The sequence below is a fragment of the Bactrocera tryoni genome, unplaced genomic scaffold, assembly GCF_016617805.1.
Source record: "Bactrocera tryoni isolate S06 unplaced genomic scaffold, CSIRO_BtryS06_freeze2 scaffold_120, whole genome shotgun sequence".
In the NCBI taxonomy this organism is placed as follows: Eukaryota; Metazoa; Arthropoda; class Insecta; order Diptera; family Tephritidae; genus Bactrocera; species Bactrocera tryoni.
The window spans coordinates 318-21978 of NW_024395835.1; the positions used below are offsets into that span (position 1 = coordinate 318).

At 37.8% G+C, this 21661-nt stretch overlaps 1 protein-coding gene across 1 annotated transcript; it reads right to left on the minus strand.

Moving 5' to 3' along the window:
* Window positions 1–10501: 10501 nt before the first annotated feature.
* LOC120779977 lies at window positions 10502–21503 on the minus strand (the record flags this gene model as incomplete). The annotated part of the gene is made up of 7 exons (XM_040112276.1): window positions 21358–21503; window positions 18268–18780; window positions 17876–18200; window positions 15664–16778; window positions 14449–15202; window positions 14277–14378; window positions 10502–10692 (listed from the first exon to the last, which is right to left on the minus strand). Coding segments are annotated over exons 2-7 (2988 nt in total), but the record flags the coding sequence as incomplete, so codon positions are not given.
* Between the last annotated feature and the right edge of the window lie 158 nt (window positions 21504–21661).

Consider the following 21661-nt stretch of genomic DNA (forward strand, 5'->3'; position numbering starts at 1 on the left):
AAAGTCTTCTCCTTTAAAGGCTCTTTAGAAATCTACCCTGATCTTAGGCTTACGTTGCACATGCAAGCATACAAAAATAACACAAAGGTATATGTATGTACGAGTATGTAGGCAGGTAGGTCGTCTCTAGGGGTGCGCCTGGAACAGATGTTGTTCTTTGTTACAGTATTTCAATCAAGATCGCGCAGCGATTTCCTTCGTTTCATTAAGTTTCAAGATGCTAACAGCTAGAAGGAAGCACTCCATACTCTTAAGATGCTATAGTGTGCATATGTAAACCTATACATACATACAGATTGTACTTGTATATGCATCTGTTTTCGGGGTAGTTATGTACTTTAAATTAAACACTTATTCAAATATACCTACATACTTACATATGTACATATGTATATACAGTGAGCCACAAAAGTGTTCATTAAAAGTGATCGTTTTAGATCACTTTCATGATAAATTTGCGATGTTTTTATACTCTCGCAACAAAGTTGCTAAGGAGAGTATTATAGTTTTGTTCACATAACGGTTGTTTGTAAGTCCTAAAACTAAAAGAGTCAGATATAGGGTTATATATACCAAAGGGATCAGGGTGACGAGTAGAGTTGAAATCCGGATGTCTGTCTGTCCGTCCGACCGTGCAAGCTATAACTTGAGTAAAAAATGAGATTTCATGATGAAAGTTGGTACACGTATTTCTTGGCTCCATAAGAAGGTTAAGTTCGAAGATGGGCAAAATCGCTCACTGCCACGCCCACAAACTGGCGGAAACCGAAAACCTATAAAGTGTCATAACTAAGCCATAAATAAAGATATTAAAGTGAAATTTGGCACAAAAGCTCGCATTAGGGAGGGGCATATTTGAACGTCATTTTTTTGGAAAAGTGGGCTACTAAGTTTTTTGTACATATCTCGGAAACTACTATAGCTATGTGAACCAAACTCTATAGAATTGTTTCATTCAGGCATTTCCATATACAGATCAAAAATGGAAGAAATCGGATAATAACCACGCCCACCTCCCATACAAAGGTTATGTTGAAAATCACTAAAAGTGCGTTAACCGACTAAAAAAAACGTCAGAAACACTAAATTTTACGGAACGAACTGCAGAAGGCAGCTGCATCCAAGCTTTTTTTTAAAATTGAAAATGGGCGTGGCGTCGCCCACTTATGGACCAAAAACCATATCTCAGGAACTACTCTACCGATTTCAATGAAATTCGGTATATAATATTTTCTTAACACGCTGATGACATGAACGAAATATGGGTGAAATCGGTTCACAACCACGCCTTCTTCCAATATAACGCTATTTTGAATTCCATCTGATGCCTTCTCTGTATAATATATACATACATTAGGAAATGAAAATACAATTCAATACTCAAAGTACACAAATTGATCTAATCTAATTAATTTTACAGCAAAATAAAAAAATATGTAAATTATTATCACTTTATCATGCGAGAGTATAAAATGTTCGGTGACACCCGAACTTAGCCCTTCCTTACTTGTTTTTTCAAATTTTTGGTAACAGGTACGCTGATGGTCTACTTATAATGAATATATATATTGAGCGTAATTTTAATGATAGCTATCTCGTAGGTGTCTTAAGAACTAACGGTACTTGAAATCCTTCGTGAACACTTTTGGTTGCTGGTGTACTCAGTACACTTTTTGTGTTTTATGTGAGCAGTTCTGAGTCAGATTAAGTAATTTTTAACACGCCTAACACTTTTAAATGTACTATTAGTGTCATTTTTGATAAGACAAAATTCCGAAAATTATATAGCAACAAAATCATGAATAACAAGGCATATTGGAGAGAAAAATTGTGCGCGATATTAAAAAAACGAAGTGCTTTAATTTCTTTTGTTTCAAAAAATTCGAAAACAAAAAAATTTTTCAAAAAACCAGGAGTTGTAAAAATGCAATAGAAGGCAGTAAGGTTATTTTAGAGACACTAAATAGTAATGTCTGTAACGAAAATTTATTTTACCCAACGCATTGAAAATCTGTGGAATATGAGAAAGGAAAGACTAATTCGAAACTTAATGGAATACCATCAAAACGTTAAAGGGTTTTGGGTGGACGTCAATGAAACTTGGTCAAATCCTCAACCTCTCAAATTTTCGTTAATTTAATTCAAAATATGTCTCAGATAATAAATATTATTATGAAATAAAGACGGGCATATTAAGTACTAAAAGTGAAACGGACGTTGTACAAAAAACACAAGTCACAAAAGTGTTTATTTAACTTTAAGCATCTTAGTTCCACCTTAGCTGAATAAGTATATATGTATAATTAATATTATATTTCTTAGATAAAATAATAATACTCTTTCTTATTTTTCTGTTACAAATTAAATAAATATAACAGCAAAAGTAAAATCAATCTTTTCAGGAACACTTTTCTGGTTTACTGTATATATATATATATACAAGGGCATAATTTGTTATATGAAGGTAATTAAAAGAACAGCAGCTTCTTGGTGAGAAGAGAACATGCGCAAAATTTCAGATCAATATCTCAAAAACTGAGAGTATCTACAGACATATATGTCCGGATCGACTTAGCTCGTCACACTGATTATTTATATGTACATATACATCATAGGGTCTCCAACGTTTCCATTTGGGTATAACAAACATCGCGCCAAACTTAGTATACCCTGTTCAGGGTATAATAATAATAATAATCCCAACGATTACCCTCCTCCCGCCCAACCGACGCGAGGGGCAATAAGAACTTTCAAACGTTATAAAATTCAAATAGTTGTAGGAATAAAGTAAAAGTCTAAAACAATTCGAGAGGTTTTTTCATATAAGTATAAAGGAAAGGAAACATTAGATCAGCAATCTTCCAAATTCTATTTCTATTCATACGAGATTATACTAGCGTAAACTTCTTGCCATAAACTAAACGAATGGAACGTTTTATAGAAAGATTCTTCTTCTTCTTCTTAATTGGCGTAGACACCGCTTACGCGATTATAGCCGAGTTAACAACAGCGCGCCAGTCGTTTCTTCTTTTCGCTACGTGGCGCCAATTGGATATTCCAAGCGTAGCCAAGTCCTTCTCCACTTGGTCTTTCCAACGGAGTGGAGGTCTTCCTCTTCTTCTGCTTCCTCCGGCGGGTACTGCGTCGAATACTTTCAGAGCTGGAGTGTTTTCATCCATCCGGACAACATGACCTAGCCAGCGTAGCCGCTGTCTTTTAATTCGCTGAACTATGTCAATGTCGTCGTATATCTCGTACAGCTCATCGTTCCATCGAATGCGATATTCGCCGTGGCCAATGCGCAAAGGACCATAAATCTTTCGCAGAATTTTTCTCTCGAAAACTCGTAACGTCGACTCATCAGTTGCTGTCATCGCCCAAGCCTCTGCACCATATAGCAGGACGGGAATTATGAGCGATTTATAGAGTTTAGCTTTTGTTCGTCGAGCGAGGACTTTACTTTTCAATTGCCTACTCAGTCCGAAGTAGCACCTGTTGGCAAGAGTTATCCTGTGTTGGATTTCCAGGCTGGCATTGTTGGTGGTGTTAATACTGGTTCCTAAATAGACGAAATTACCTACAACTTCAAAGTTATGACTGTCAACAGTGACGTGAGAGCCAAGTCGCGAGTGCGACGACTGTTTGTTTGATGACAGGAGATGAAAAATAGAAAGATTACCTTCTTTTATTACCGAGCCTGCGAGCTGGTGAAAGTTCCCCTCAAAGACATTCGGTATAGAAAAGTTGAGCTACAAAGCTGAGTTTCATTCAAGCTCAACAAACACTGGGAAACTGACATGGGAGTAGTGGTAAAATATCCCGAGACATTTATTGAGCTCAATAAAACACATATTCATTTAGTAATAAGGGTTGTTGTAAACTTAACTATTTTAGCGGATTTGTGACGGAAAATATATGCCGATTATGGAAAGGTGGCACTATAAATACTTAACTTCTGAATGAAAACTGTATATTTGTTTTATGGTATGGAACGACTTGGCGCATTTTACGTCGAGATCTTAAATTGAAAGCATACAAAATACAGCTTGTGAACGAACTGAAGACGCTCCACCTTCTCAAGCGATCTCGCTTTGCTCTATCGGCTCTTGAAAAGTTACAAGAAAATCCGAAGTTTCCGAGCCATCACGCCTATTTCTGGCTCAATGAGTACGTAACAAGCAAAATTGCTGCATTTGGGACGAAGATCATCCTGAAGAGAGTCAAGAGCTGCCATTTCATTTAAAAGACAAAAAACAAACGGTTTGGTGTGGTTTGTGGGCCGATGAAATTTGTCAAAAATTATGCCGGTGACATCGTAACCGTCAAAGGCGACCGTTATCGCGCCATAATAACCGACTATTTGATGCCGGAAAATGAAACTCGTGATCTCAGCGATATTCGCTTTCAATAAAACTGCGGCACCTTCCCACACATCGCATCAATCAATGGATTTATTGAGAGAACACTTCAGTGAGCAGATAGTTTCACGTTTTGGGCCGGTTGATTAGTAACTTTTTCGACTTTTCCCTGTGGGGATATGTAAAGTCCAAAGTCTATGCGTGCAATCTCGCTTTGATTCAGGAGGACTCAACTCAATGGATGGCACATCTGTTCTTTCGAATGATAATAAACATTCCTCATTTAATTTGAAGTTTCTGTGTTTCTTCTTTAAACAAGTAGAGAACCTCGAAATGGATCATACTTTATGAGAAATACACCTGTGAAGGTATTACTGTTTCGATTAAGTCAAGTTAGTTAAGTTTTTCGTGTTTTGACCAACAACCGTTAAAGCTCATAACGTTATAGAGATAAATCTGAAAATAAATGTTGACCTTTATTATTAGTTTATTTGCTATGCTTTTGAGATATGCCTTCCCTTTTCATACCCACTGTGTCTCTAATTTAAGTTGACTGAAATCGACGTACAAAATATAATTATTAACCATGAAATAAACTTCATACACTTTTTAACCAATTTTCAAAATTAATAAATCATCAGGTGTAATCATGTTGTGATATTTTTTCTAAATTAAAAGGAAATCTCATAACAGTCTATTTCATATCTGACACCTGATATCAAATTTGTGTACGTGTTTCGCGTAGATGAACAAGTTTTCCTCTTCACCTTGACGGAATATACATTATTTAACGCGGTAGTAAATATAAATTTTCTTATACATTATTAATACATACAAACAAACAGACTGTTAATTTTCTACACACAAACACACAGATCATTTCGGTTGATAGCAGAGTTTCCGTTCAGCTTGACTTCCCAATTCAATGTCGGCTTAACCCAAACACGACAAACATACTATACTTCTCTTCATTCACATGAACACAGTACTATGTACATATATATATTATGTATGATTTACCGAACGAAAGTTGCGAATATTTCACCGTTGCGAATTGAAAAGGAAATTACAAAAATATATTCAGTTTACTTTTTCTTCGAAGTCACTAAGAAGATAACTCTAAAAGTGGTGTCAAAAAATACCACATATTACCGTTATTAGCTACTTATGTACTACTAGCTTTACTATTAAAAAGTAATGCAAGGTAATAAACGAGAGCTTTTGTTGTTGTGAAGCGTTATACTACAATATTTATATTACACAATACAATATTTATATTTCTGATATTTTTTTAATTAATTTTAGAGGGATTTTGGGTGATGATATTAAATCCAAGTAATATTAATTATATTCGCAATATGCAGGGTTTGTCCGGAAGGTAATAGCACTGAGTCGATTTAAAAAAATTTATTGAACCAATCGTTACAATTCTTTAAAAACTTTTAAAATAGGCTCCTTCTGCGTCGATGCAGCGCTGCCAGCGCGATTTCCAAGCATTGAAGGCGTCCCGGAAAGCATGCTCCGGAATAGCCTTGAGAGCCGAGGTGCATACTGCTTGGATCCCCTCTATGGCGTGTGCCACTCGGAAGTTTGCCTCTTTGTCTCGGGATCATACTCAAAGACCAATGACTCGTCACCTGTGATTACGTTACTCAAAAATTGGGGTTCACTTTCACACATGTTCAAATTTTCTTGGCACACTTCCACTCGCCGCAATTTCTGGGCGTTAGTGATCACTTATGGGACCATCTTCGCGCACACCTTGCGCATGTTCAAGTGCTCCGTCACAATGTCATGAACCAGAGATTTTGATAAATTTAACATCTGGTCAATTAAGCGAATACTTAGTCGACGGTCTTAGTTCAAAACTTTGCGCGCACGAGTCACATTGTCGGTGTTTGTCGAAGTCGCAGGTCTCCCAGCACGGTCTTCATCAGCGACCTTTTCCCGGCCGTCCAAAAAGGCCTGGTGCCACCGAAACACATCACTTCTTGCTAAAGCAACTTCTGGGTAAGACTGCTTGATCATATCAAACGTCTCTGTCGCAGTTTTGCCGAGTTTCACACAAAATTCAATCGCGTACCCCTGCTACAACGAACGCTACATTTTCGGCTTGTACCACTCATAGAAACACCTCACACGAAAATGTTGTCCTGACTCTCTAGGTGCTCGGAGACAACTGACCAGCCGCTAGAAGTGCCCTCTACCGAATCCAGTCCGAAGTACAGTCGCGGCGGAAGGAAATCAGTCCTATTACTTTCCGGACAAACCCTGTACATACGTTGTCTTCAAGTCTAGCTACTTTTTTAATTCCCAAATAGGAATAGAAAAAATCAGCCACAGTTTTGTGATATAAGCTTTAATTTAAAAAAGTCTATTTTCGGCCGATTTTGATATTGACTTCAAGAATACTAAATTCTTGTCTATAATATGTGATTTTTTTTAATTAGTATCCTATGATCTAGATCCAGTTCAAATTAATTGCTTTATATATTATATTATAGCTTTTGTCATCTTATCACAATGGGGCTCATAAAGGTCTAGGTGCTTCGTTAGACGGTTCCTGTATAAATGAGCTAAGTAATAATTCAATAAACTGCTGTGGTTCCGATTTATCCGTAAAATATTTCTACTTCATAACCAAGAATATTTCTTTCACATTTGGGTTCATATCTTTATTTGGCAATAGTTTGAAGCTTTGTAAAGAACGATAAAAATTACTGCGACGAACTTTCTTCCCTGTAAGCCATGTGATCACTGTGGTACGTTACAAGCAGAGATAACGATCAATTAAACAGCTACGGACCGATAACTCACAACGATGAAACATGGTTGATTGGTGGTAATACTTAATATTTAACTCCAGAGTGAACTTTTAATGAATGTACAGCAATCTGTACATAGTGGTACTTCAGGAAACCAAAAATTCTAACCGGTGATCCAAGTAGAGGTACTTTTTTTAATAACCTTTTTTGACACATCACACGTGTCAAGCTGTCATGTCATTTTTGTTCAGTATTGTTTGGTATTTAATCATGGAAAGATTTACGCCTCAACAACGATTACAAATCATTCAGGTTCTGTAAATAATGTGTTTCGCGAGCTTCGCTCAACTTAATGGTCAACACATAATCGGCCTACTGAGCGTACTATTCGCAACACCATCACGCACCTTGAGCCAGCATTCATTATTGGATAATATTCAACCGCATAGACCGCGTTCAGCACGCAGTGAAGAAAATAAAGCAGCCGTGGCTGAGAGTGTACACGAAGGCCGTGGAGAGTCGATTCGGGCCAAAATAACCGGCTATTTGGAGACTGAAACTGAAGCTCGTGATCTCGGTGGCATATGGTTTCAACAAGAAGGCGTCACATCGTATCAATCAATGGATTATTGTGAGAACACTTCGGTAAGCAGATGATTTCACGTTTTGGGCCGGTCTATTAGCTACCAAGATCGTGTGATATCATCTCATTTTTCCTGCGAGGATATGTAAGGACTAAATCTATGCGGACAATCCCACTTCCCACATAAAGTTTGAAGTTTCTGTGTTTTTTTTTTTGTGAAGGTAAGGAACCTCGAAATGGATCACCTTTTATTTATAAACGCTTGATTTATTTATTGGAAAGTAATAATGTTTAATTGAATTTTCAATGTTGTTACACATGAAGTAGGTGTCACTGCAGTTCCTTTGGCAATCCACAAAGTGCCAGAAAGACGGGAAAATGTTTTAGCTTCTGATGGACAATACTTTGTACATTACTTTTGTACAAGTTTTTATTAAATAAACGCTCAAAATATTGAACAGGGTATATAAGGTTTGCCACAAAGTTTGTGATGACCATAAGGAAACGTTAGAGAGTCCACAAATATATACCATATAAAACTGATGCTGTGTTTGCATGACAAGTTGAGTTGATCTGAATTTTTTCACACTTCCTTTCTTCCCCAAGAAGCGGCTTATTTGTCGGAACAGGCGATAACGGACTACTATAGCATATAGCTGGCATACAAGGTAAACGATCGAAATTGATTTCATATAAGAAAGACTATTTTAGTTGATGAGAGAGCATTACAAAATTCGACAAGGATTATTGTTCAAGGTAACATTATAATCTGATAAATCCATAGCATATACAACTATGAGCAAAAAATAGTAGGACTTTATTCATAATTTTATATTCTTCAAAATCTATGTCATCCCACTCAAAGTAATCCCCCTTGGCGGAAGTGCACTTTTGCGAACGTTTTTTCCAATCTTCGAAACAGTTGTTAAATGCGCGTAGCGCTTCACGTTTAATGTCTTCAATTCACTTCCCCGAAGAGGCGGTTGAGTTTGCTGAATAGCCAGAAGTCACACGGAGCTAAGTCCGGCGAAATATTAATTGAAAATTTTACGAAAAACTCATGAAGGATCAATAGAGTATACGACAGTGCTTTAACGTAGCTTCGAATATCTTCGTACAGATGAAGCATAACACACAAATAGTATTCCTTGTTGACAGTTTGGCCAGTCGGAAGGAATTCGGAGTGCATCACAACTCGATAATCGAAGAAAACATTTAACATAAAGTTGATTTTTGAAAAGCTTTGAGGCGGGTTTTACGGCTTCGGCTTATCTTTGCCACGATATTCGGCCAATTGATTGCAACAGAAATTTGATTCCGCACACAAAATTTAAGGGAGCTTTTTTTATACTCTCGCAACAAAGTTGCTAAGGAGAGTTATATAGTTTTGTTCACATAACGGTTGTTTGTAAGTCCTAAAACTAAAAGAGTCAGATATAGGGTTATATATACCAAAGTGATCAGGGTGACGAGTAGAGTTGAAATCCGGATGTCTGTCTGTCCGTCCGTCCGTCCGTCCGTCCGTGCAAGCTGTAACTTGAGTAAAAATTGAGATATCATGATGAAACTTGGTACACGTATTTCTTGGCTCCATAAGAAGGTTAAGTTCGAAGATGGACAAAATCGGCCCACTGCCACGCCCCCAAATTGCGAAAACCTAAAACCTATAAAGTGTCATAACTAAGCCATAAATAAAGATATTAAAGTGAAATTTGGCACAAAGGATCGCATTAGGGAGGGGCATATTTGGACGTAATTTTTTTAGAAAAATGGGCGGGACCCCGCCCCCTACTAAGTTTTTTGTCCATATCTCGGAAACTACTATAGCTATGTCAACCAAACTCTATAGAGTCGATTCCTTCAGGCATTTCCATATACAGTTCAAAAATGGAAGAAATCGGATAATAACCACGCCCACCTCCCATACAAAGGTTATGTTGAAAATCACTAAAAGTGCGTTAACCGACTAACAAAAAACGTCACAAACACTAAATTTTACGGAAGAAATTGCAGAAGGAAGCTGCACCCAGGCTTTTTTTAAAAATTGAAAATGGGCGTGGCCTCGTGACCAAAAACCATATCTCAGGAACTACTAGACCGATTTCAATGAAATTCGGTATATAATATTTCCTAACACCCTGATGACATGTACGAAATATGGGTGAAATCGGTTTACAACCACGCCTTCTTCCAATATAACGCTATTTTGAATTCCATCTGATGCCTTCTCTGTATAATATATACATACATTAGGAACCAATGATGATAGCGGAATAAAACTTTACACAAATACGGTATTTGAAAAATATGTAAATGACGGATAATGAAATCTCGATTATCACTTTATCATGCGAGAGTATATAATGTTCGATGACACCCGAACTTAGCCCTTCCTTACTTGTTTTTGAATAATTTCATTCATCGGAAAATCGTCGAAAGCACTTCTGCAGAAAGACAAGACGAATTTGTTTTCGCGCAAAATTTAAATATAAAAGTCTTACTATTTTTTGCCTACATCATAATTAAGTGCTTGTATAGAAACTTTATTAAAGAAGTGTATTCTAACTTCAGTGCAGTAACGTTTTTTCTTGCTTTTATAATTATTTATTTCATAAATCTGTCGAATTCTCGGAAAATAGCAATTAATTTTTCCATTATGACTTCACTTTGTGCAATATTTTGTAACCTTTTGTTTTAGAGCACAATGTTTTTGCTTTGGTAATTAATTTCAATTTTATTTTCCACCTCTTCTTTGTTATATTTTTGTATTTTGTATTTAGTTTCGCATTCATTACCTTCTCAGACCAATTATCCGCCGCTGTGTTATTTACAATGGATGTGAACAATTCAACGGTGTCGACACTTTCGTTTTCGTCATAACACAGCGTATACAAATCGAACACAAAACGCGAATCCTTTTTATAGTGGCGCCGCTTTTGTGGCACTGGTAGTGAGCTAAAATCATTATCGCCATCGAAATCCATGACTGAGGAGCGTGTTAAACAAGGTTTCCACGCAGTAAATTAACGCCTTAATAAATTTAATTTTTTTTTTCACTTTCTATTGCGCGTTAAAACAGTTATTTCATTTGCTTTTCACACAACTTCGGAGTTGACTTTTACTTACTTAACTTGTTCTTAATAAAATGCGCTGAAACACTTGTTTCAAAAAAAAATTTAGTATTTTCACATTTTTGTTATTTTTGTCTTTCGCTTTGTTTGCATTTATTACACTTATTTACATTTTAAACTTCATTTCACAACTTGCCTGAAGCACCGCTATGATTCATGCTAGCAACGTAGTCAAACTGTCTAAGACGCTTCGACGCTGGAGCGTACAGAGCGCGCGGTTAAAGCGTCCGACCCACTAAACCGACGTCTTGAACCCAAAGTTAACACTGCCGTGGGGTTGCGAAAGTTAAGCTGCCATGCCACAAGCATACGCCAAGCCACAATACACCAGCTGAATGGCTAGAGAGCAACTGTTGCAGCAGCAATAAATTTAGCAGAAGCGACACAGCACAACAAAGCGCCGTAAACCAATTCAGTCGACGCAGTCGCTCAAGCAATAATTTTTGCTTAACTTTATATTTTTTCTATGTGTGTGTGTGTATAAAATTTTGGAGTCAGCGGTGGCAGTGAATCGTTGCGAATGGTTTAGTTGAACGCTTGCTTTGACATGGCCGTCTAACTAACTGAGCGCCAGTTTGCCCACTTTGCTGACTACTAGTCAATAGACTGGCGGCTGGTGGCTGGCTTAGTGACGTTGTGCCATCCAGCAGCTTCGCAAATAAAAGCAAATCATGTGCACTAGTCGGCGAACAAAAACAAAAATTATGAGCAGGTAAATCGTTATTAAAAACACGAAAAAACGTTAAATTCGGCTGCACCGAAGCTAATATACCCTTCACAGATTACATTGGTGCCTTAGAAAATAATTTATACCAAATTTCGTAAATATATCTTGTCAAATGTTAAAGTTTTCCATACAAGAACTTGATTCCGATCGTTCAGTTTGTATGGTAGCTATATGCTATAGTTAACCGATCTGACCAATTTCTTCGGAGATTACATTGTTGCCTTAGAAAATAATCTGTACCAAATTTGGTGAAGATACATTGTCAAATGTTAAAGTTTTCCATACAAGAACTTGATTCCGATCGTTCAGTTTATATGGCAGCTATATGTTATAGTGGTCCGATATCGGCCGTTCCGACAAATGAGCAGCTTCTTGAAGAGAAAATGACGTTTGCAAAATTTCAAAAGGATATCTTAAAAACTGAGGGACTAGTTCGTATATATACAGACAGACGGACAGACGGACAGACAGACAGATGGACATGGCTAAATCGACTCAGCTCAACATACTGATCATTTATATATATACTTTATAGGGTCTTCGACGCTTCCTTCTGGGTGTTACAAACTTCGTGACAAACTTAATATACCCTGTTCAAGGTATAATTAAAAATGTTTATGTACTTCACAAATACTCGTACCATGCACTGTGTTGACAAAGTACACTGTGAAAAATAAACGAGCCAGTGCCAGTGTATATTACGATAGGTTCATGAAAACACAAAACAGATATATGCGCAATATAATTTTTGAACGATCTTCCTTTATGTTAGCTATAACCCTAGTAGTAGATTAAAGCGTTGCCTTGGACATAAATCCCTACCCAATTTCGGAAAAAAGATATTTGGTCTATTAAAGGAGAATACCATCCAAGGTATTGATTTTGATCATTCAGTTTTTATGGCAAGTCTATGATATAGTGGTTCGATATCGACGGATTCCACAAATGAGCAACGTTTTGAAGACAAAAGAATGCGTACAAAAATTCTGAGCAACATCTCAAAAACTAGTTCGCGTAAATACAGTTAGACGGACGGAAGGACAGACGGAGATGGCTAAATCAGTTCATATACATTTTATAGGGTTTCCGACGTTTCCTGCTGGATGTTACAAACCGTGTGGCTAACTGAATAAACCCTGCTTAGCCTAAAGCTTGACATTTTCTACTCAACGGTTTCTAGAAAAACTCCTTTTATATAATTTTAAAATTTATTTGGATCGTTATTTGAACTAAATTGATTTCAATTAGCACTGGAGATATTTTTTAGGAAACGGGCTCAGGAAGTTTGATATCTCCAACCAAGGAAATCTCTTTAGAATTGGAAAAATTCCTTAAATTTAAAAAAAACAGTCTTTGGACTCGAGTTTTAAACCCACCACCGTCTGAGTTAAACGAAGACGACGATAGTCGATAAGTGACGGAAGCATTTTTTGAGGTCGCCTAACATGTATAATTGTAGAGATGAAATTATAGACTTTGTGACTCCATTAGCTATCGTTGTATCTTTTTCAGTTGTACCCATTACCGGCTTGTATGTATGTATAAACTCAAATGTACAAAATGACGTGAGACGTGGCGGATGACAGTACGGAGCGTATGAGGTTACTGAAGCCGAAAGTTTCTTTCCAGGAAATTATGTTACCGGAATTTGTAACAGAACGATAGGGAGGCCTTCCCTATTTCTTAAAGACCAAGTATAAGAACAGGCTCTGCTCAACGCACAAAAAGGCAGAATCCACAATCTGTCGAGCGTACTGTGTGAAAGATCCACCGTCAACAAACTGATTGGACCTTATCAGTGTGGCTTTCGGCCTAGAAAATCCACCACTGACCAGATATTCACCATACGCCAAATCTTGGAACAAACGTTAAAAAAGGGTAGACAGACACCACCTCTTCTTTAAACAGCTCGAAAAGGAGCTGCCTTTATGCCGCTTTGTCTGAATTTGGTATCCACGCAAAACTAATACGGCTGTGAAAACTAACGCTTAGCCATACCAAAAGCTCCGTTAAGTCATAGATAATTTCGTCTATCTTGGAACCAGCATTAACAACAACAACAAAGGCAGCCTCGAAATCCAACGCATCATAACTCTTGCCAACAGAGGCTTCTTCCGGAATCCAGAATCTGGTCATGGTCTACCGGTCGACACCGTAGACTGCATATTTTTATCATATTGCATAATCTAAAACGCCTCTAACCTTATAAATTTAATTAAAAAAAGAGACACATACAGTTTTCTATCGAAGTCATAACCTAACTTAACTGATGCGATTTATTTAGAGTCCGTGGATTATAAACTATTGAGAAATCTATGAAAAGAATGTTTCTTTTAAACAATCAAGAGTCCCAGAATAATGGGTTCGGCCAGGTTAGATTAAATGGTCAATCCTAATCAAAATCTCACTTGAACGGTTTATAACGCCCATCCGTTATAGTACCCAGAACTCCTACAAAATTGATCATAAAGACCCTCACAAATCGACAAATCGCTATGATCCTGTCACAAATTTGTACAGGCGGCTAATATCACCTTGGCTTTGTCTAGAAGACTGCCGAGATGTTTCAACCTGTCTTGCAAAGGCTAGGCAATTAAGAAGAAAGTTATTAGATATTTCCAATGATTCCGCTATGACCAGACATCCAAAGTCTGATGATGAAGCAGTTTGACGCTATATTTCAATACTACTCACCTACCAAACATAATATACTTGTACCACTCACCTTTTTCTCAATCTCTTTAGCCAGTTTAAGATGCTGCTGCAAGGTTTCCATATCGAAGTCCCCACCAATTTTATAAGCATCAAACAAATCTATAAATAAATGACAGTTTATTACTTTGATACTCTGAGAGAAAGCACATCGCTATAAAAGCTCAATTACCCAAAGCACTTGGTGAAGCCAAATCGGTGCTTGCGCACTTGCCGCCATGATTTTTCACCGAGTTCTTCAAATATTCCGCCCACGCGGACATTTTCGTATAACGGCTGTTGCTCAAAATTAACTCCTTGTTGCTAATCAACTGTTGATATTGATGCATTTCGGCTTCCTCACGACGGCGATTCGCATTTTCTTCGCTATTTCTCGAGCTACCACCCATATTGGTGCGCTTCGAACTGAAAAAACGACTAGTGAAGCCTGTTTTCGAATGATTACGTCCAATCTTACTGCCACCTGACGCTTTAGTGGGCTTCTCTGATTTCTCATGATTTTGTCCAGCGGATTTTCGCATGTTACGTGCGTTTTGTTGACAACGCTTGTACTCAATGGCTACGGGCGGTAGCTGACGCTCATCATAAGAAGCCTTTTGGTATTTGGGTCGCATTTGTGCGCTACTTGTATTGCTAACGGTGCTTACATCTGTAACATCATCTCGCTCTCTTTGGCTACTGCAATCCCGCTCTTTGGCGTGACATGCATTTATTTCTTCCGAATCACCGCAACGTCCATACGACCAGTCGACCGCATTATTGTCCTCCATGAAGTCCATTGCTGGATCTTGTCCTCCACTCTTGCAAGCCGTTTCTGCTTTCGCTTCAACTTCGGTGGTTACATCTTCATTATTTTGTTTTAGTGCCGTAACATATTTATCGGAGTCAATAAGATCTTTTGCGCTCGAAAGCATCGCATCCGATACCTAGAAAAATGTAGAGTTTTTTATGCTGTTGGTTTATAAATATAATGACAGATGACAAAGAAAGAGGATACGAGGAGAAAGTAAGCGAATTAGCCGATCGTACTTCTCTAAAGAGTCGACAAGCTAATGACAGTCGCAGCTTTTATGGACTGTCATTTGTTATATATCAGGGAAGACGTGGTTAAAATTAATTATTTAGGTCCAACAGTAAAAATAAGATCATGAGTAAAACACTTAACATGTTTTCTTGTGAAAAGAATTTAAAATATTCAAGGGACATTTTTGATATAAGTATTAGTGAGTGTGATGCAAAGTCCAAGGTCTTGTATTGTAAGGTTTAAAGATATTGGAAAATTTACAATGGTTTGTCCGTCAATTTTCAAAATCCCTTACTTTTAAGAGAGTCATATTGAAAAGCTCTGCACTCATTTAAAACTTCCAGACATCTTAACTTTCATTACCTTCTCTATTGGTTGTGGTTGTCCGACCTCATTGTCGTCTTCATTTGCTTCATCATTGGTTTCGACCAAACGCCTGTAGCCGCTAACCAGAAGACCAAATTCTCTTTCCACCTCCTGCTCGAAATCGCCAATTATGTCCACTGGCGTTATACCAAAGCCCACACCGTCCTCTCTACCGTTTTCATGGGAACGCACTGGCGTTGTAGCATTGCTACGGCGCTCACTGGGTACGTGCGTTTGCACCTCTTTTCTTTCCAATTCTCGTTTTTCCACCGAATTGTCGAGACGTGCAATTTGGTTGAAATCTTCAAAAGCCGTTTCGGTGCGTTTACGCAGAGGTTGTGGGCTTACACCGCGCAATAGATCCGGACGATTCTCCTTCTTCGAAAGTTCTTCTACGCGTAAATTAGAATTCTTCAATAAAATGTCAGGTGTGGTGCCGTACACCTGCTGTCTCTCATCGGAGATTTGTGCGACTAATCGACACTTCTGATCACAACGAAAGGCAAAATTGTCCGCAGAGTTTATAATATAGGCATCGGAGTAATTATCGGGCACATTCAAAGTGAGCAATTGTCGTAAGTTATCGTGCAATTCGTTTGCGATCAATGCGCCCAATTTGCTGTGTTGCTCCTGTTGATGCTGTTGTTGCTGCTGGAGCTCATCGCTGCTCACATGCTGTGTGGTGGCGCTATTGCTGTTAGCATCGGTGTAAGCTGTTAGGTTGGGTTGTTGTTGATGTTGTTGCCGCTGCCATTGCTGCTGTGCAATGTCTGTAGATTGCTGACTCTCGACTTGTGCTCTCTTGTGGCTGCTGTTGCTGTTGCTGTTGCTGTTACTATTGTTATTGTAGATATTCAGTTTCGTATTCAACTCTGTCTGTTGCTCCTCGCTGGGCAACTCTTCACAACTGTCGGTGCTCAACTCCATTTCACACTCGGACATGTCACTGTCATACGAATCGGATGGTGTACAACCGATGAAATGTTCGGAGAGTGTGTGCGCTAAATGTTGAAAACCAGGATAGTTTGGATTGATTATACCACGCGGAAAGTAGGAGCGTTGTGGTGTGCTCAAAGAGACGCTCGATGAAGTTGGCGATGTCAGATATTCATCTGAAATGGAACAATGGAAATTTTTAAAATACTAAGAATACCAAATTGTATAGTGTATCCTATACATAATCCTCTCCTGAACATTATTATGTGAGGTGCCTTCTGAGTGGCTTGGATGCGCTTTACAATTATAATCTGGCAATAATCAAATGGGCGGAACCGTGAAGTCAGCTCTACATATTGAACCAAGAGTTTACATGTGTTCACTAACTGAACTTCCCACCAAACCGATTTAACGATAAAATAACTACCCAAAACTTCAAGCGATACCGAAAACGTAAGTTAAGTTTGGTTAGGTTATGAGGTCGATTCGAGCAGGGTAAGATCACTTGGACAGGGTTTCAACCTTAGTCTTGCAAAGGCTGAACAATGGAAGAGAAAGTGCTCGCACCTCTTCCAAACAAGAACCCAACGATTGTGGCAAGATGAACTTTCTTAAAAGCAAGTAGTTCAGAAAATCTCTAGCGTTCTACTTCGGTTCAAAAGGATCTTGCATTGGCATAGAAGCTGGTCGTCGCCACCTTAATAGCGGTCACTTTTGCCTGAATAACAATGTGTAAAATAGCATTAAGTGCTGTTATGAGAGCCGCTCTTTGGATATGAGGAAGTTGCTTAGCAAGTATAGGCTTTTCGAGCGCGCACCACCGGACGAATACTTCATAAAGTGAATACGGTTTCGTAGAGCCATAACACCTCCTTTGGTGAGAACCCCACATTTTCCCTAAAGCTCTTCTACATCAATATAAGGTAACCGATCTCTCCTCAAGATTTGATCTTCATGAAAGCTTTTTACCAAGAATTGCCCCTAGGTACATATTTCATCTTATCAACAGGTAAAGGCGTGAACAAAATTTGTTTAAATGGATTAGAATAGAAAGCTGAGACAGGAAGGTCGGTATGAACTAATTCATTTAGGTAAACATTTGGTTAGGTAAATGTTGCTTTACAGCGAGATAACAAAACCACCAAATGGAATTGTGAGAGACCTTGGTCGGATATAGAAATTGGCCCACTGCGATTTCCTAGACCCCAGTTCCGTGAAAACCGTGAGGTACATGTTACATACATGTACATAAATATGTAGATTATCACCTTACCTAATTCATCGTTGTGCTGTTCGACATTTGATTTTTGATCGCGTTCGTTACACAAATCCAGCATAGACTGATCGTTATAATAATTTTCCGAATCGTTCACATTTCCGGCGGAGCACTCTACTGTCGAAGCTATTGGCCTAACTTGTTGCTGATGATTTGAATTTGGTTCATTAACGGTAATGCCTATATCCTTTTTCATCTCGTTGTTATAATCGATGTGGCAATCGCTTTGACTCACATCTCTGACTGCACGAGTGCTATAATTATCGCTCTCTCGCACCACAGCGTTCGTAACGGAGTTAGAGTTGCCGAATTTTATTGCACGCTAAAATTAAAAATGAAGTTTTTAAATTATATAAAATATTTAGTGTAACGGTAAGTCAAAAACAAACATTGATTTTTTCGTAATCATCCAAAGCGATTGCGGCACGATTCACATACACCTCCCGGAATCCCTTATAGGCACTATTGCTATTACCACCGTAATTTTCTAGATAATTTTGTGTTTGTGGATTCGTTCGTTGGTAGTATTCCTCATATCTGCTGCCGACCAATGCAGGATTTGTGTATTCATATGGCACTGCCAGGGAAGAGCTCAATGCACGTTGCACAAACTCATCGGCCGAAGAGGTATACACTGAGTTGTCACTAAACTGAGCACTAGGTAAGTAATCGAAGAAACCGGTAGACGTGGTATTCACTCCATTCGCTGGCCAGTTGGCATTCTTATTTATCTCTTTACGTTCCGGTTGTAAAGAGCGTAGGGACTCCTCCGGCGATTTGGTTGTTGTCACTTGTTGTTGTTGCTGTTGTTGTAGTGTAGTTGGGTTGTTGGTGTTGTGCGTAAATTGTGCAGCATTTCCAGCTGTTAACGTGATGTCGGGAACTCGCATAACGGTCGTGATCTGTAAACAAAAATTATAATTTTGTTGTGAAAATTTAATCAGAAAAGAATTTGTAATTATTAGTAAGGAGGTTATAATGGTTTTAAGTCGTTTGCTAAATTATTTAATAGTATTTTTTATTAAGGAATAAGGTTTCTACGAAAACATCATAGCAGAAGCTTCTTTTTGCTCCTTAACTGAAAGCATGCGGGCCTCACTTTGCAGGTGTTCGATGGGAAACATTAAGAGGCATCCTGTTTTAGTCCTGAGTGCCGGAGTTCTAGCATGTCTGAAGCTTCATCGTCTGCGTTTCACTGCATCCAGGCGACCATATTGGTACAGCGTAGTTAGAGGCCGGCCGGTCGATTGTATGTTGCCAACAACGTTGCTTTGTCTTTTCCCCATGAGTTACCGGCTAGTGACTTAATGATTTTTTTGCAGCTTCAGCAAAGAAGAGAGAATGGCCGAAGCGATAGTCATTTCCTTTTGAGCTCATGTCACCGATTCCATTGTCCAACGTAATTATCGTGCAATCATCAGCGTACGAGGTGATAAAAATTCCCTCTGATGGTCGAGGGAGTTTCGAAATGTAGAAAAAGAAGTAGCAAGGTCTCAAGTGTCTTCAATACTGAGGAAAGGAGATTTATTGGGCGATTAGACTCCCTTTGTTTACGGGTTTCCCAGATTTCAGTAGTGGGACCACTCTTCCGATTTTCCACATATCGGGTATTTAAAGATTGGTCAGCGACAGATTGAGGATCTTGGTGTGGTAGCTTACACCCATCAAGCCTAGGTGCTTTGGCATTAGTCTGTTTATTACATCAGGGGATTTAGAGAATTTTGCTTTTTTGATGACAACCTTCTAAACGGTGAAAGTAAATGGTGCGCAGACGGCTCAAAAAGCTCACACACTGCTTCGGGTCAGAAGAGGTATGCCCATAGAATTGAATTTCAACTCGGTCATCATGTCTTCGGTTTAGACGAAGCCTTGAACATTGACTACCATTTTGTCCGTTTATGTTGGTTTACACTTATCTAATTCCCGCTTGTGTGGTAAGGTTCAGGTAAGTTGTCATCGAGATCATGTAACGGTTGGCATGAAATCGCGCACTTAACTGTTGTTGTGGCGGCAGAATTCTGCCAAGTTCAGAGTTCTTGGCCAGATGAAAATCCGGGTCGGTTCCGGTTACGTAGACCGGACTGTGGTGGGAACGAATCGCGCTTTTAGTAGTTTTTAATAGTACCGTTATATGGGGAATCGGTGGTTTCAACCATTTTCACATTGTCGCTAGAAGTTTTTATAATATTTGATTTAGGTGAATTTAGTTATTGTAGCTTTTGTGGTTTATTAGATGTGTACAATAAACCTAATAGAGGGCGGAACCACGCCAATTTTTTCAAAATTTTTACCACACATGGGCTCTTTGCTACTGCGACCCCCTGTATGAAATAAAATTTCTATATCATAATGCAGTGCTTAGTTATAGCACTTTATAAGTTTTCGTTTAATGGCGTTTTGTGGGCGTGGCAGTGCTCCCATTACGCCCATCTACGAACCCGATCTCTATTTTTTAAAAGGAGTATATATACATATATAACTAAATTTTTACTCAAATTACAGCTTGTACGGGCAGACAGTCACTCGGTTTTCAACTCGTCTCGTCATCCTGATGAACAAAGCTATTATACTCTGTAGCGACATGTTGTAAGAGTATAAAAATAATTTCTCAATTCTTATTCCAAGAAGATTGGAATTAAAAATTAAACTCAACCAATTCAATTTATATCCTAAATTAAAAAATTAAATTTTCAATTTTTGACTCCAAAAGTCTTGGATTAAAAATTAGAGTTATATACAAGGAATTTAATTTATAAACCCAACTTCTTATTGTTACTTTATTCATTTAAAATTGTTATATTTAAGCAACTTTTAAACTAGTTTATATACTTGCACACTTACAATCATATAACTAAAAACCTATTTCCAATTCAATTACTCGCCTAAAATTTACATTTGAGTAATAATAGTATGACAAAGTAAGATAAATTTTTATATGGATGAATACGTGCCTATATGTAAATAATATGTATGTTTGTACAGCAAATGTTTGTCTAGTATTTTTTACTGAAGAACCCGCAAAGAACGCCTTATACTTGTATATACTCGTATGTATGTATGTATATAATAAACAACCACTTTAAAAAATGAATAACTTCTTTGAAACTGTTTCTTAGTACTTAGGTCGGCTGAAAGTAATTTGAGACCTCAAGTAATTCGCTTAAACATACCAGTATGTACTCATACATATTTAATTGCAACAAGGTCCATGTATGCAAATCGATTTTACAAACGAAAGCCTACTACTGATCAACAGCACTCAATGTTAAAAACCAACGAAATTTTTGTTTAAAACTTGCTTATAACATTATATATTTAAGGCTTATAATACATATGCACATAAGTACATGTATTACGCTTAAAATGATTTCAACGTACTTAAAAAAAGTTATTGCTCTTGCAAATATAATAATAATTAACTTTAAGTAAATTCATATTTTCATGATTAAATTCAAGGTATACAATGTTTTGTAACTTACTTTCAGTTATTTACAAAAATAATATAATTAGGAAACACTTCGAATAATTTTACAATATTTTTCTCAAAAAATCAATAAACAGCACTTAGCAGGATAATAGTTTTGATTCACTATCCTCGCTGTATGTAAGTGTGGCAATCTTTTCAGCAACACATACCGTTTTTTGTGTAACAACGAGCGTTTTTATTTACTGCTGTGCCGCACACAAATTGTTTTATGCAAACTTAATGTCCATATTATTTGAATATCACATGCTGCACGTTGAAATTTGCAAACGAATTTATATTTTTTTACAACTCACACC